Source organism: Pseudorca crassidens, chromosome 15, assembly GCF_039906515.1.
Source record: "Pseudorca crassidens isolate mPseCra1 chromosome 15, mPseCra1.hap1, whole genome shotgun sequence".
NCBI lineage: Eukaryota > Metazoa > Chordata > Mammalia > Artiodactyla > Delphinidae > Pseudorca > Pseudorca crassidens.
In genome coordinates this window covers 37,376,309-37,389,422 of record NC_090310.1, presented here as the reverse complement: position 1 = coordinate 37,389,422, position 13,114 = coordinate 37,376,309, and the positions used below count along the sequence as shown (strand labels likewise).

Below are 13,114 nucleotides of genomic sequence, written 5' to 3'. Positions count from 1 at the left end.
GCCCCGGCAGGGAGGGTGTGGCCTGCTCGGGGCTCCAGCCGCCCGGGCCCTACTGCATGGGCAGGAGCCAGCTAGGAGCGTGCAGTGGCAGAGGGGCTCTTATGGGCAGCTAATGGACTGCGCGTGTGCGGGGCTGCGTGTGGGCGGCGCTAACCCGGTTGCTTCTTCTCACCCCCCTCGCCCTGGTGCTGGCACAGGAAACGCGGCTTGGGGGCGTCATGCTCTCTCCTAAGTGCGCCCGGCTCGGAGTCGGCCTGGACTCGGAAGGCGAGCCTCCGCTCTCCAGAATGGCTCCCGAGCCTGTGTTCCCACACAGGGACTTTCCCGCTGCAGTCTTTCGACCGGGGCCAAGCAGGGAGGAGCTCTGGCTTCTCCCCAGTTCCTGAGGGCTGGTGTAGGCATGCCCTCCTCCTGAGCCGAGGCCCCGTCTCAGGCGGGGCAGGGGGTGGGGGGCTTCCTCATGGGAGTCCGGCCTGCCCTTGCCCACCTGCCTTGCTGAAGGAGCAGAGGTGGCTTCTGTGGACACTGGGGTGGATGGGTGGGGACTAGAGGAGGCAGATGTCCTCTCATCCTGACCCCTGGGAGCCCATGTAGGAGACACCCTGTGTCAGGGCTCATACCCAGGGTGCTCAAGAGTGCCCTCCTCCAGCTGGCTCGATGGGAGGGGGTGGCCCTGCTGGGGGGCCACTGTGCCCTCTCGTGGGGGAAAAGCTGGTACCCCTGAGGCCACGTGAGCTCCTGGCGGCCGGGCTGGCACCCAGCAGCACCGTGTGTGTCTTTCCAGACTCTGCAGTAGTTCTGGAGGAGGGAAGTCCAGGCGAGGCTAGTTTGCCAGTGGAGCCCCCCGAACTGGAAGACTTTGAGGCAACCCTAGGCACAGACGGGCGCTATCGGCACGCTGAAGCTTTCAGCAGGGTGAGTGCAGCTGGGGACCAGAGCCGGCCTGAGGGTCCCTGTTGGTGCTGCCATCTGGACCTCCATGGCCAGGCAGGCCTCTAGACCTCAAGCCCAGCTACTGGGGGGGGGGGGGTCGGGTGGGAGGCGGGGGCTGAGGCAGGGGCTGAGTCGGGGGTGGGGGCAGGTGTGGGACCTCCACCTTAAGCTTTGTGGCACATCACTGATTTGCTCTGAACTCTAGAAAGTTTTTCCACTGTTCCGCCCACCCCATCCTCTTGCCTTTTCTTATCTAAAAAAATGGCTAGATGTTCTACCAAGTCCCTGCTGTAAGACAGTGTGGGGTTTTCCAGTGGTCTACCCAGGGATATAGCTTCTCATTGCTGGTATCCTTTCGTCTGCGAGGCTCTTGTCTCCTCTGCTGAGCGTGGGGCACAGGGAGGTGCTTTCAGGGGATGGGGGGACCATCAGTTCGGTGCTGGGCAGCTCCATGGCCCTGGGCTGGAGGATGGGTGGGGCCTTGTTGCCTCCAGGTGGGGTCAGTGGTGCCTTTTTTTTTTTTTTAGTATATTGAATTTTCATTGTTGTTGGTTTTTTTAAATTTATTTTTGGCTGTGTTGGGTCTTCGTTGCTGTGCATGGGTTTTTCTCTAGTTGCAGCGAGCGGGGGCTACTCTTGGTTGAGGTGCGCGGGCTTCTCGATGTGGTAGCTTCTCTTGCTGTGGAGCACAGGCTCTAGGCGCGTGGGCTTCAGTAGTTGTGACTCGCGGGCTCTAGAGCACAGGCTTAGTAGCTGTGGCGCACGGGCTTAGTTGCTTCGTGGCATGTGGGATCTTCCCAGACCAGGGCTCGAACCTGTGTCCCCTGCATTAGCAGGAGGATTCTTAGCCACTGCGCCACTAGGGAAGTCTCCTCAGTGGTGCCTCTTGATGAAGATTTTCTTTGGATATACTCTTTGCAGTCATCTTCGACTTCCAGCCAGGAGGAGAAGTCATTCCACGCCGAGGAGTTGGCTGCTGGGGGGATCCCCATCGAGCGGGCCATCTCCTCTGAGGGCTCCCGGCCCTCTGTGGAGCTCGCATTCCAGCCCTCGCAGCCCCTGAGCAAGTCAAGCTCATCGCCTGAACTACAGACGCTGCAGGACATCCTTGGGGACCCTGGGGACAAGGCTGATGTCGGCCGGCTGAGCCCTGAGGCCAAGGCCCGGTCACAGTCAGGGATCCTGGACAGGGAAGGTGCTGCCTGGTCAGCCCCAGGCGAAGAGAGCCAGGGCCAGGGTCCCACCCAGCCTGAGGGTCCCTTGCCTTCCAGCTGTCCCCGCTCCCCCAGTGGGCTGCGGCCTCGAGGCTACACTATCTCTGATTCGGCCCCGTCACGCAGGGGCAAGAGGGTGGAGAGGGACGCCTTCAAGAGCAGAGCTGGGACCTCCAATACCGAGAAGGTGCCGGGTATCAACCCTAGGTGAGCCTCGCCCTCCTGGTGGGAGTGCCCGGATGTTCCCTGTGGGGACGTGGTGCCTGAGGGGCCCAGGACAGAGCAGGCTGGGGTACAGGTCTGCACATCCTCTGCCCCGTGGCTGCTCGGAGCCACAGGAGAGAGTAGCTCCTTGGGTGATGAGGCTCGGGCCCTGCTGCTCTCCACATGGGCTGTGACCGTATTGGCTGAGACCCTGGACCTGGGCTTGTAGCTCCAAGCCCAGCCCCTATCATCTCTCTTCCCCTGCAGCTTTGTGTTCCTGCAGCTCTACCACTCACCTTTCTTCGGTGATGAGTCCAACAAGCCAATCCTTTTACCCAATGAGGTAGGCGGGCCCTCTCTCCCCTTAGGGTCCCCCTGGAGCCTGGCTGGGGGTGCACAGTGGGATGATGCCCCAGGGCTGGGCAGTGGGGGCTATAGCCCAGGCTCGTGGAGGGCTACGGCCTCAGGTCCCCACGGCAGCCTGCGGTAACCTGCCTGCGTGAGGAGAGGCCTCTCCTGGACAGGCATTGGGCTGGGGCTTGCTGGGCAGGGCTGGTGGTAGGGGACAGCCTCTGCCCTGGGCTCAGGCAGGGCTCTGTGGCTACAGTCTTTTGAGCGGTCAGTGCAGCTCCTTGACCAGATCCCATCGTATGACACACACAAGATCGCCGTCCTGTACGTGGGAGAAGGCCAGGTGAGGCTGCCAGGGGCCAGCCTGCATGCTGGGCAGAGCTGGGCGTCCACCCCACCGGGGCGGGGGGGTCTGGGCCCTTGTCCTCCGCAGAGCTTGGTCACTGCAGGGCCGCTGGAGTGTCGGGTGCCCATTGAGCTCCGTGCCAGGGATCCAGGAGTGAGAGTGACAGGTAGTGTGTGAGCACGTGGTGCACGGAGTGGCGAGGACTGAGGAGGAGGAGGAGGTGGCGGGTCCAGGGAGCCTGCGCAGGTGTGAGCGACACGCTTTTCATGTCGCTGATCCGAGGGAGGTGACATGGAGTGCAGACGTGGAAGAAGTGAGGGAGGCGAGCGCACATGCAGGTGGGGCGGCATAGTGCGCTCCTGGGCCAGCGCAGAGGGGAGGGGTGCCGGGCGGGGTGGGGGCGGTGGGGGCGGGAAGTAGTGGGGCTGTGGTAGGAACTCAGCACCCAGTGAGATGGGAGGGCCTCAGGTGGTTCCAAGCGAAGGGTTCAAGTTGACTCGACCTGAGTCTCAAAAGCACCCTCCGGCTGAGGCTGAGAACTGGCAGAGGTGCGGCAGTGGGTGGAGTGAGAGGCAGGTTGGAGGAGCAGGGACAGAGGGGTGCCGAGGGCTCTGGGTGTGTTCTGAAGCTGAGCTGGCCCAGTTTAGTGACAGGCTAGTTACGAGAGAGTTGGGGAGCGGGGTGACACACCTGGGCAACGACGGGAATGAAGCTGCCTCACCCTGAATGAAGCTTCCTCGCCAAGTCGGGTCGATGGCAGAAGTGGGGCTGTCTGCCCAGCCACACCAGTCACCCCTCCTCTGGGTCCCCAGCAGCAACAAGCCCTTGGGGTCCTGAGAGCCAGGGAGGGGCAGCATGTGGCTGGGGGGTGGCCTGGGAGCAGGTGCCACCGTGCCCCGCTTGTCTCCCTGCAGAGCAACAGTGAGCTCGCCATCCTGTCCAATGAGCATGGCTCCTACAGGTACACAGAATTCCTGACGGGGCTGGGCAAGCTCATCGAGCTCAAGGACTGCCAGCCGGACAAGGTGTACCTGGGCGGCCTGGACGTGTGCGGCGAGGACGGCCAGTTCACCTACTGCTGGCATGACGACATCATGCAAGGTGTGTGCCCTCCCCCACCTGCTCCTCCCAGCTCCTGCAGGCCCTCAGGAGCCTCCGGAGAAACCTAGCCCTCCTCTCAGGGGCACTGAGGGCTGCACCCACTGCCACCTGTCCTGGCCCCCAGCCTCAGCCTGAGGAGCCCTCACTGGCACCCTGCCTGGGTTGGCGCCACCCCGCTCAGCTCCGCTCCGCCCTGCAGCCGTCTTCCACATCGCCACCCTGATGCCCACCAAGGACGTGGACAAGCATCGCTGTGACAAGAAGCGCCACCTGGGCAACGACTTCGTGTCCATTGTCTACAATGACTCTGGCGAGGACTTTAAGCTCGGCACCATCAAAGTGAGCAAGGGGCCCAAAGGGCAGGTGGGCGTGGATCTGGGCCCCAGGCTGGAAGCCGGATCTCTCTGGGGAAGTGCCCCCTGTTCTGTGTTGAGCAGAGATAGCGAGCTTCGCTGGGTCAGCGTTGGTGACATCACGACCCGCTTGTGTAACCCCCTGAGGTGGCGGGCCCCCACCTGGGCCGTGTCCTCTTCTGTGATGAGGACAATACCCGTTGGTTTCCTCTTGGAGCCGTGCACTGCTGTGGGTTTTGTGCGACTGTGCTTGGCGGGTGCACGGCAGGTGGTGGGTACGCAGCGTTTGCTTGTAACAACCCTGAGCCCTGTCCCCCAGTCCGTCCCTCATGTCGTCGCTCAGCGGTTGGGCTGGGCCTGGTATCACCCGCTTTCCTAGAGGAAGTCGCTGGGGCTCGAGGTCCCATGGGGAGGAGGCGGGCTCAGTGCAGGTGGCTTGTCACAGGGTGGCCATGTGTGGATGAGCTGCAAGGCCGAGTGGGTGCCTGGCGCAGCCCAGGGTCTGAGGTGCCAGTGCTCAGGGGCGTTGGGATTTATTCTGAGTGCATTGAGCAGCCTTGCAGGAGGTCACTGAACACAGACCCCCTGAGGTTTGGGGCAGAGACTCTGGTAGAGGCAGGAGTGTCTGGGGAGGCCGAAGTGGCGCGCGCGCGCCTGAGGTGTGGATGCTCCGTGTGCCATCCTGGGCGGCCCAGGAGCTCCACATGCTACTCTCAACCAACAGTGAGGCAGGTGTCTCCTGGGCAGTGTGGAGGGATTGGGAGCTGTGTGACCGTCTGGCTTATGCAGGCTGTACGTGAGGCAGTAGAGGGGTGACAGGGTGGTGGCCCCCAGGCCAGGTGAGAAGTAAGTGTGGGTGTGCAGGTGGCGGCTACATGTGCTGTTAGCGAGCATCTAACCAATGAGCCAGCTGCCCTCCTGGGCTAAGTGTGGGGTGGCAGAAAGTGGCCCTTGGTGCTGGGGTGACCCCTGCTCTTGTCTGGGCAGGGCCAGTTCAACTTTGTCCACGTGATCATCACTCCCCTGGATTATGAGTGCAACCTGGTGTCGCTGCAGTGCAGGAAAGGTGAGGCGCAGGGCCAGGTGGGGAGGCACCCGGGGCTCTGAGCCCCACATGAGTGCTGTGTCTCCCCAGACATGGAGGGCCTCGTGGACACCAGCGTGGCCAAGATCGTGTCCGACCGAAACCTGCCCTTTGTGGCCCGTCAGATGGCCCTGCACGCAAATGTGAGCAGAGGTGGCCCCCGGGAGGTGGGTGGGACAGGCCCACAGGTGCCACCTGTGCAGGGCTCACTGTTCTGCCCTCCCCGCCCCAGATGGCCTCGCAGGTGCACCACAGCCGCTCCAACCCCACCGACACCTATCCCTCCAAGTGGATTGCCAGGCTCCGCCACATCAAGCGGCTCCGCCACCGGGTAGGGAGGTTGGGCCATGGGCATGCTGGGCATTGGGGGTGGGGGCGCTCCCTCAGAGACGTGATGGCTGACTGGGGGTGCTGGTATCCAGCCTGGGGAGCATGTGTCGCCCCTTCTGGACTTGCTGCTGAAGCTCCCTCTCCCTCAGATCCGTGAGGAAGCCCACTACTCAAACGCCAGCCTGCCCCTGATGCAGACTCACCCTCCTGGCCACGCCAAGGCCCCCACGCAGGCCCCAGCTGAGTCCACGCCCACCTACGAGACAGGCCAGCGGAAGCGCCTCGTCTCCTCCGTGGATGACTTCACTGAGTTTGTGTGAGGCTGCACGGGGGCTGGTGCCTGGTCCTGTTGGGGCTTCTCTGAGATGCTGAGCACGTGCCTGGGCTCCCCCAGCTGTCACCTGAGCAGCCGTGCTGCCGGACTCTCCCTGCCCCCATGAGGCACACTGGGTGGTATTTATTTGTGCAAATAAAGTGCTGGTGTGGCCCAGGCCTGTGTACGTGGACACAGACACTGGAGTGGACACGGACACTGGAACGGTCAGTCAACTCATTTATTTGACTTCGTCTGTTGGGTGGGGTGGGATCAAGGCTGTAGCTTTGGCCATGCCCACTGGAGTGGGGAGGGGGCCTGTCAGGCTGCTGTTGGGGCCTTGCCCTCAGGAAAGCCTCACATGTGCACTGTCATGCTCACCTCCCCTGGCCCGGGAGCCAGCCCCCGGGGAGAGATCTTTCCCCTTACCCACCCTAGGGCCCCGTGCCATGCACTGGTGCTGCCCCTCACCCAGACCCACCAGCAGGCCTGGGCAGGGGAGGAGAATAAGGCCATGGTGGTGACAAGAAGGGCCCGGGGTGGTTGCACCCCTCCAACCGTCCTCTCTGCCCAGCACCTGCCCAAGGCCAGACTTGGAGCCAAGAAGTGGCTGTTGCTTCCCTAGCCGTGTGGGCAGGTGTCTGGGGAGGGAGGCCAGCTCTGCAGTCCCAGCTCCCCCTTAAGGTGGGTGACAGTGGGCACAGGCTGTTTCAGCCACCAGGCCCCTTGGCCCTATTGAAAAATAAAAGCGACGTACAAAAATATATACGTTTTAACCCCACATAAATTACTGACAGACAATAGACACACAGCGGCAGCTGGAGGTGAATGCACTCAGCAGGGGGACAGAGGAGGTAATAATTTAGGGAGGAGGATGACAGGAGGTGCAGGTTCCATCCCCCATAGCCTGGATCCTTAGCAAGGGGGAGATGTCTGCCCAGGAGGTGGGGCCGGGCACAGCCCGCTGTACCTGAGGACTTGGGAAATAAATTAGCATCTCAGAGGCCGGGCACTCAGTCCAATACTGTTGTGTCCTCCCACAGGGAACTGGGGAGGGGACCCTGGGTCCTAGCTGGCCACGCGGCCTCTTTAAAGTGCTGAAGCCCACAGAGAGACACAAGTGCTGCCTGCTCTCTGGGGGACCTGCGTGCAGCTGTTCTGCCTGGCCTGAAACCTGGAGGGTGGCAGAAGGTAATAATACTGAGCGGTGTCTGCTCTGGCTCTGAGGGGCCAGAGTGAAGCCACAGGCCCACCCCAGAGAAGAGGCATGAGCCCAGATCCCCTGGGACTAAGTGCTGCTGGGGTGGATCTTGTTCTTGGCCCGCAGGGATGCCCTGCTGGGGCCTATAGCCAAGCCAACGCCTCCACTGACCCGGACAAGGCGGCTGGGCAGGACTGGCCTCAGGCCTGGGGAGGGGCTAGGGGGAGGTGAGGCTGTGGGCCCGCTGCTCCTACGGCCATGCAGGCTCTGCAGCCGCTGCTCCAGCTGGTAGACATCCTCCGTGGCCTGGTTGAGTCGGTCAAACTGGGCGAGTAGGGCCTCAAACACGGCTTGGAGACGGGAGGGCTCAGGTTCGGGCTCCCCTCGGGGCCCTGGCCGGCCCAAGCCCACGCTCAGCGCATCCAGCTGGCTGGAGGAGGTGGAGGGGCGGGAGGCGTCGGAGCCTCCGCTGGGTGGGGGCACATCCGGAGAAGACTTGGAGCCCCTGGATGAGCGGGAGGGCAGGGGCTCCATCCCTTCAAAGCGGACTTTGTGGCGGAACTGGGGGCGGCACAGGGGCTCGGTCAGTCCGGCTGCGCCCTGGGCTCAGCTGGGCCCAGGGTGCGTCCCTCTCCCCCCCACTGGGCCGTACCCACCTCCTTGACTTTGCTGAAGCCCATCCAGAGGCGCAGCCGGCGCAAGAACAGTTCCACCATCTCGTAGTCCTGCGGCTCCCAAGCTGGGCGGTACAGCTCCCCACGCAGAGCGTGGTACCGCCACCGCAGGAGGACTGCCCCCAGCCTCAGGGCACCCCACAGCCGCAGGGCCCAGAGCCCCGTGCATAGCACAGGGGACAGGCGCCAGGACTCTGCAGGGCACAGGGCAGGACCCCCAGCCTCGGGACACAGCACCAGGAGGGCCCGGGCAGCGCTCCGAAGTGAGTCCACGCAGGAGGAGACCAACTGTGGGGAAGGCGGTATGAGTGAGGCGCGGCCTGGGCTAAACCACCCTCTCCGATGGCCCCACTGGCACCTACCAGGACAGCCAGTTGCGCGTAGGCCACGGCGAGCACCACCAGGCCTAAGGCCGCCCCCACGAGCTCTGGCAGGGCCCGGCACAGCGTCTTGCCGAAAACCGACCACTGGCGCACAAAGCGCAGCTGCTGGGCAGCCTGTGGACAGAGGGCGTCAGCCGACCGACCCCGCCAACGCCGGCTCGCCCCGGGCACACCGGCCCAACACTCACCTTGACCAAAAGCAAGAAGAGCAGCGAGGCGGTCAGGCCGCGGGCCACGGCGCTCAGCTGTGCCACCTGCTCGAAGCTGGTAAAGCGGCGCGGGCGGCCGCGCAGGAAGCGGGTCCACTGGCGGTCAGCGGCGCCCAGCTGGGCCAGGCGCACCAGCGCTGCAGCCGCCGTCAGCGCCACCAGCAGCCACCGCGCCCAGGTCCCAGGCCGCGTGGCGCGCGCACGCCCCTCCCTGCGCCAGGCGCCCACCTCAGCCGCGGAGAAGTACACAGCGAACAGCAGCAGGCTCACCTGTGGGGGCGGGGCCGGGGAGGGGTCAGGACAGGGGCGGGGCCATCCGGGGCCGGGGCGGGGCCGGGGCGGGGCCTACCGAGGTGAGCAGCGGCAGCGAGAGGCCGGCGCTAAGGCGCCGCAGCGCGAACGGGCGAACGCTGAGCGCCGCTACGGCGTGTCCGGCCGCCGGGAACTCCAGGCGCAGCGTGACGGCGGCGTGCAGCCCCACCGCCGGGCTGTAGTGCGTGAGCTCCACGAACACTGCACGGCTCCTGCGCGGAGGGCCCGGAGTCAGACGGGGTGGGAAGGAAGGGGACGCGCCAGGAGAAGCCAATGCGCTCGCAGAAGAGGCTTGGGGTCAGGTTGTTGGGAGGGTGAGGCGTGCACTGGGGAGGCCGCGGGGCTGCAGGCGGGCTCGCTGGGCTCCTTCAGGGGATGATAAGAAGCAACGAAGCTGGGCGCAGGAGTGAGCCAGCCCGCAGATGTGACCGATGTGCACAGTGGGCGGGGTTCGGGAGGGGCTGAGGGCAGGGCGCCCACCTGTTGTCGATCCAGTTGTGCAGCTGCAGGAAGCCCAGCTGCGCGCGGCTCTCTTCCAGGCTGGGCCCCAGCTCCTGCACGTAGCCCCCGCTGTCATACACGGCACAGGAGCCCCAGTACCAGACGCTGCCAGGGAGGAGGACAGTGTCAGAGCCGGCGCCATGCAGAACGTGGGAGTGGGCTGGAACGAGGGGCTCCTCTGGGGAACTCCCCCTGCCCCCTGGGCACCCTGACCTGCCCTCCGTGCTCACCCCAGCAGGTCTGGCGCCGAGTAGGCCCACATCTCAGAGCCGTTGTGGGCAGCACTCCCCCAGCCAATGCCGTAGTCGCTGGTGCTGAAGCCCCCTGAGGCTGCTAAGCACGTAGGGGCCCCTGAGCCAGGCGGGTCCAGGCAGAGCGCTGAAAGCAGAGGGCTGGGGAATGAGCCCGGCCAAACCAGGAGCATTGACTGTTCACCAGCCTCCTAGGCTGAGCTCTATGGGATCTCACCGAACCCTCCCAGCAGCCCAGAAGATAGATGTCACTGTCTCACCTACACATCGAGAAACTGAGGCAGGGAGGTCACCCAGCTAAGGGAGTTGGAACCAGACCCTGGCCAAAGGCTTCTCTTTGGAAAAAAGGATGGGTAAGTGGCAGGGTGCCCCACCCCAGCTCACCTTCCTGTAGCCGCACCTGCCGCAGTCGTGGGGGCCCCAGCTCTGGTCTCGACGGGTTCCCGTGGATGTAGGGGAGCAGCACGTGGGACATCCACGGCCAGAACTCATCAGACCTGACCACACCAGACAGAGTCACATGCTCCATCCTTCAGCTTCCAGTGCCCACCAGAGGTCAGAGGCCCAGACAGCATTGCTACTGCAGCCCCGGCCCAGCCAGGGGGAGGCGGCCAGTGCTACCCCAGGGGACGAGGCACAACCTGGTTCCTCAGCCAGGGTGTTGAGCAGTATCTGTGGTCTCTACCCATTGTCAGCAACACCCACTCCAGTTCTGACAACCAAAAATGTATTGAGGTACTTCCCGATATCCCCTAGGGGCTGGGTTGGGCCAAGGGCGGGATCAAGGTGGACCCTGGTCAGCATCAGCACCACCCTGGCCAAAAAGACAGACCTGTGCCTGCATATCGGGGCGTCCATACCGGGTGATGGCCAGGAAGGCCTGGCTGTCCAGCTCCTGCTTGATGGCGCTCTGCAGGCGGTAGGCATGGTCGTGGCACGAGGTGTCCCCATAGTTGGCCAGCAGCGTCACCAGCAGGAAGAACATGTATACCAGAAGGCCCTGGGGGGCAGGGATGACCCGGAGTCAGCCGAATCCTGCCTGCCCCCACCCCACCCGTGACAGAGCAGGGCTTCCGGATGCTGGGCAGCAAAGTGCCCACAGCCAGGGGGCCTTGTGCTGAGAGCCAGGCCTGGGGGCAGACGTGGTCCGTGAAGGCCAAGGAGCCGCACCAGGGCCCAGTGAGGCCAGGAAGGAGCAGGCGTTTGAGTTGGGCAGGAGGATGGGCCAGGAGGTGATGAGGGAGTTGGGGCGGGGGCTGCAGAGCCCTACACCACCTGCTAAAGGGCCTTTGGTGGTCAGAAAGAGGGTGCAGGTGAGACTTTTGAGAAAGGCAGGACCTCCTAGAAGATGCTGCCCTGGCCAGGAGGCCAGAGAGGGAGGGCAGGCGCTGGCTGCGTGGCCTGAGCTCACCCTCAGCATCCTGTGCAGCCTCTTGACCTTTCGGGCTTCCTCCTTTGCCAGGAAGAGCGCAAAGCCATGGGGCGGCCGCACGCGGGGCACACGCTCGCTCACGGGCGTCACGGCCGGGCTTTCCACCAGCGTATCATCCTCATCAGGGTGCAGCCGCTTGGCCACCAGTGAGAAATACAGAGCTTCCAGCAGGACCTGGACCAGGGCTAGCATCAGAGGGGCCCATGGGTGCCAGAGGCTGGCAGCCTGGCCCCCCTGCATCCCACTTACCTTGAGTGGCTCCCAGCAGAGGAACGAAGCCAGGAAGCTGGAGCTGCTTGAGAGGAGCCACATGACAGACACGCTGGGGGGGAAGCCAGCGCCGACCCACCCTGACACCCCCACGGCCACGGCCACCAGGAGCAGGCTGAGCCCGTGGGCCAGGGGCGCACACCAGGCCGGCAGCAGTCGTTTCCGCAGACCCTCCACCAGCCCTGGGGAGGCAGACACAGACAGGTCACCAGCAGCACAGAGGAAGGGGTGGGGAGGGCCAACCTGGGGATTCGGGAGCACACCTGTCCTGGACAGCTCTGCCGGCTGGGGCTGCTCCCACGTCAGGCTTGGGCTGGGCAGCCCCCTCTCCCCTGGCAGTATCAGCGTCTGATTCCTCTCACCAGGGGCACTGCACCTGAGGCACAGGCAGAGCAGCCAGCACTCACCTGTCGGCCCACACGCCACCCAAGGCGCGGCCAGCCCACCTCTCTGGGCCCGTCCATTCCCTTCTCCTGGTCCATGGAGAGAGAGGACACTGCCCCAAGCCAGGTGGAGATGGTGCTGAAGGCCAGAACACCACTGGTCACTCTGGGGAGGGGCCAGGTCACCTCCTCCGGGACCCGGTCCTCGCCTCACATCACTGTGACCTGTTGCCCCTCCGTCCTGCCACCGCTCCAGCAGCCATCGCCCCCCACAGCGCCACCATCCGGCCTCCAGCCTGGTCCCCCAGCCTGATCTCTGTGCCAGCACACCAGGCCTCGCTGCACGCGAAACCAAAGACTGGCTTCTGGACAAGGAAACGTACGTGTGTCTTTCACATGCCGAGCTGCCTGTCTCTCCCGGCGCCACCCGACCTGACCTTCCGGGCTCCAGAGCTGCTACAGAGACAGGGCAGCTACAGGAGCCAGAGCAGAGAGGAGAGAAGAGGGAGAAAGAAAAGAGGGAAGATGGTGACAGCCATGAACTGGGGACAAAGTGCACACACTTAGCAGCGGGTCTGCACCACTGTGCCCTGAAGAGAATGGACCTCCAGACACGCCTGCCGCTGAGTGGCGGCAAACCTTTCTGGTTTTGTGCGTCTCCCAGGGAATAAAAGGCATTATGGCTTCTGGAGGTGGGACAGCACAGAGAGAACAGACGTGAATATACAGGACACACTTTTCTCTTGAAATGGATTTTTCTGATTATAAAAGTAGCATAAACTATTTGTAGAAAATAGATTTCCATCATGCAAGGAACAGCAGTGTTAATAGTTATTTCTAGTCCTTTTTCTCTATGTGTGTTTACATTTTACATGCAGATAAAAACAAGTCGTATCGGGATCAGTGGTTCAGCTAGAATACATAGAGTTTGACATTTGACTCTAAGCTGCAGGAGAGCAAAGGCTATGTCTGATTGGGTTCACTGATTCCTTCGGTCACAACCAGCATGACGTCCCCTAACTAGATGCCAGGCCCTGCTCTACGCACTGAGACAAGCACAGTCCGTGTGCATGTCATATGCACATGCTGGTGGGGGAAGCAGACAGAAAGCATAAGCGAAGCAGGGAAGGACACGGAGACAGAAGCCTGTTTCTGCCCTGCACGAGCACGCGCCCACATTCCCGTGCCTTTTACATTATTTACATGGGGCAGGAAGGAAGGCTCTGATCAGGAAGTATCTGAGAGGAGACCTGAAGGAAGTAGAAGGTG

The 13,114-nt window shown here is 63.3% G+C and overlaps 2 protein-coding genes across 17 annotated transcripts in view; one reads left to right on the top strand and one right to left on the bottom strand.

Moving 5' to 3' along the window:
• The window catches only part of TSC2 (TSC complex subunit 2), a 37,194-nt gene extending 30,740 nt beyond the window's left edge, over positions 1-6,454 (top strand). For 8 of the 9 annotated variants that reach the window (XM_067707014.1, XM_067707012.1, XM_067707013.1 and 5 more), the window contains 10 exons: positions 785-915; positions 1,855-2,354; positions 2,619-2,694; positions 2,959-3,045; positions 3,963-4,149; positions 4,349-4,488; positions 5,490-5,568; positions 5,638-5,729; positions 5,819-5,917; positions 6,066-6,454. In XM_067707014.1, the coding sequence (XP_067563115.1) occupies positions 785-915; positions 1,855-2,354; positions 2,619-2,694; positions 2,959-3,045; positions 3,963-4,149; positions 4,349-4,488; positions 5,490-5,568; positions 5,638-5,729; positions 5,819-5,917; positions 6,066-6,236 (1,562 nt within the window). In that variant the 3' untranslated portion in view covers positions 6,237-6,454. Of the gene's footprint in view, positions 1-784; positions 916-1,854; positions 2,355-2,618; positions 2,695-2,958; positions 3,046-3,962; positions 4,150-4,273; positions 4,489-5,489; positions 5,569-5,637; positions 5,730-5,818; positions 5,918-6,065 lie in introns of those variants that run through there. The other variant, XM_067707015.1, reaches the window with a different exon arrangement.
• A 2-nt stretch (positions 6,455-6,456) lies between these two features.
• The window catches only part of PKD1 (polycystin 1, transient receptor potential channel interacting), a 47,449-nt gene continuing 40,791 nt past the window's right edge, over positions 6,457-13,114 (bottom strand). For 5 of the 8 annotated variants that reach the window (XM_067706999.1, XM_067707000.1, XM_067707001.1 and 2 more), the window contains 12 exons: positions 11,726-12,318; positions 11,442-11,644; positions 11,172-11,366; positions 10,621-10,760; positions 10,145-10,257; positions 9,740-9,887; positions 9,489-9,614; positions 9,046-9,220; positions 8,676-8,966; positions 8,467-8,601; positions 8,087-8,392; positions 6,457-7,991 (listed from right to left, as the gene is read on the bottom strand). In XM_067706999.1, the coding sequence (XP_067563100.1) occupies positions 7,518-7,991; positions 8,087-8,392; positions 8,467-8,601; positions 8,676-8,966; positions 9,046-9,220; positions 9,489-9,614; positions 9,740-9,887; positions 10,145-10,257; positions 10,621-10,760; positions 11,172-11,366; positions 11,442-11,644; positions 11,726-12,318 (2,899 nt within the window). In that variant the 3' untranslated portion in view covers positions 6,457-7,517. The remainder of the gene's footprint in view (positions 7,992-8,086; positions 8,393-8,466; positions 8,602-8,675; positions 8,967-9,045; positions 9,221-9,488; positions 9,615-9,739; positions 9,888-10,144; positions 10,258-10,620; positions 10,761-11,171; positions 11,367-11,441; positions 11,645-11,725; positions 12,319-13,114) is intronic. The other 3 variants (XM_067707003.1, XM_067707004.1, XM_067707002.1) reach the window with 3 other exon arrangements.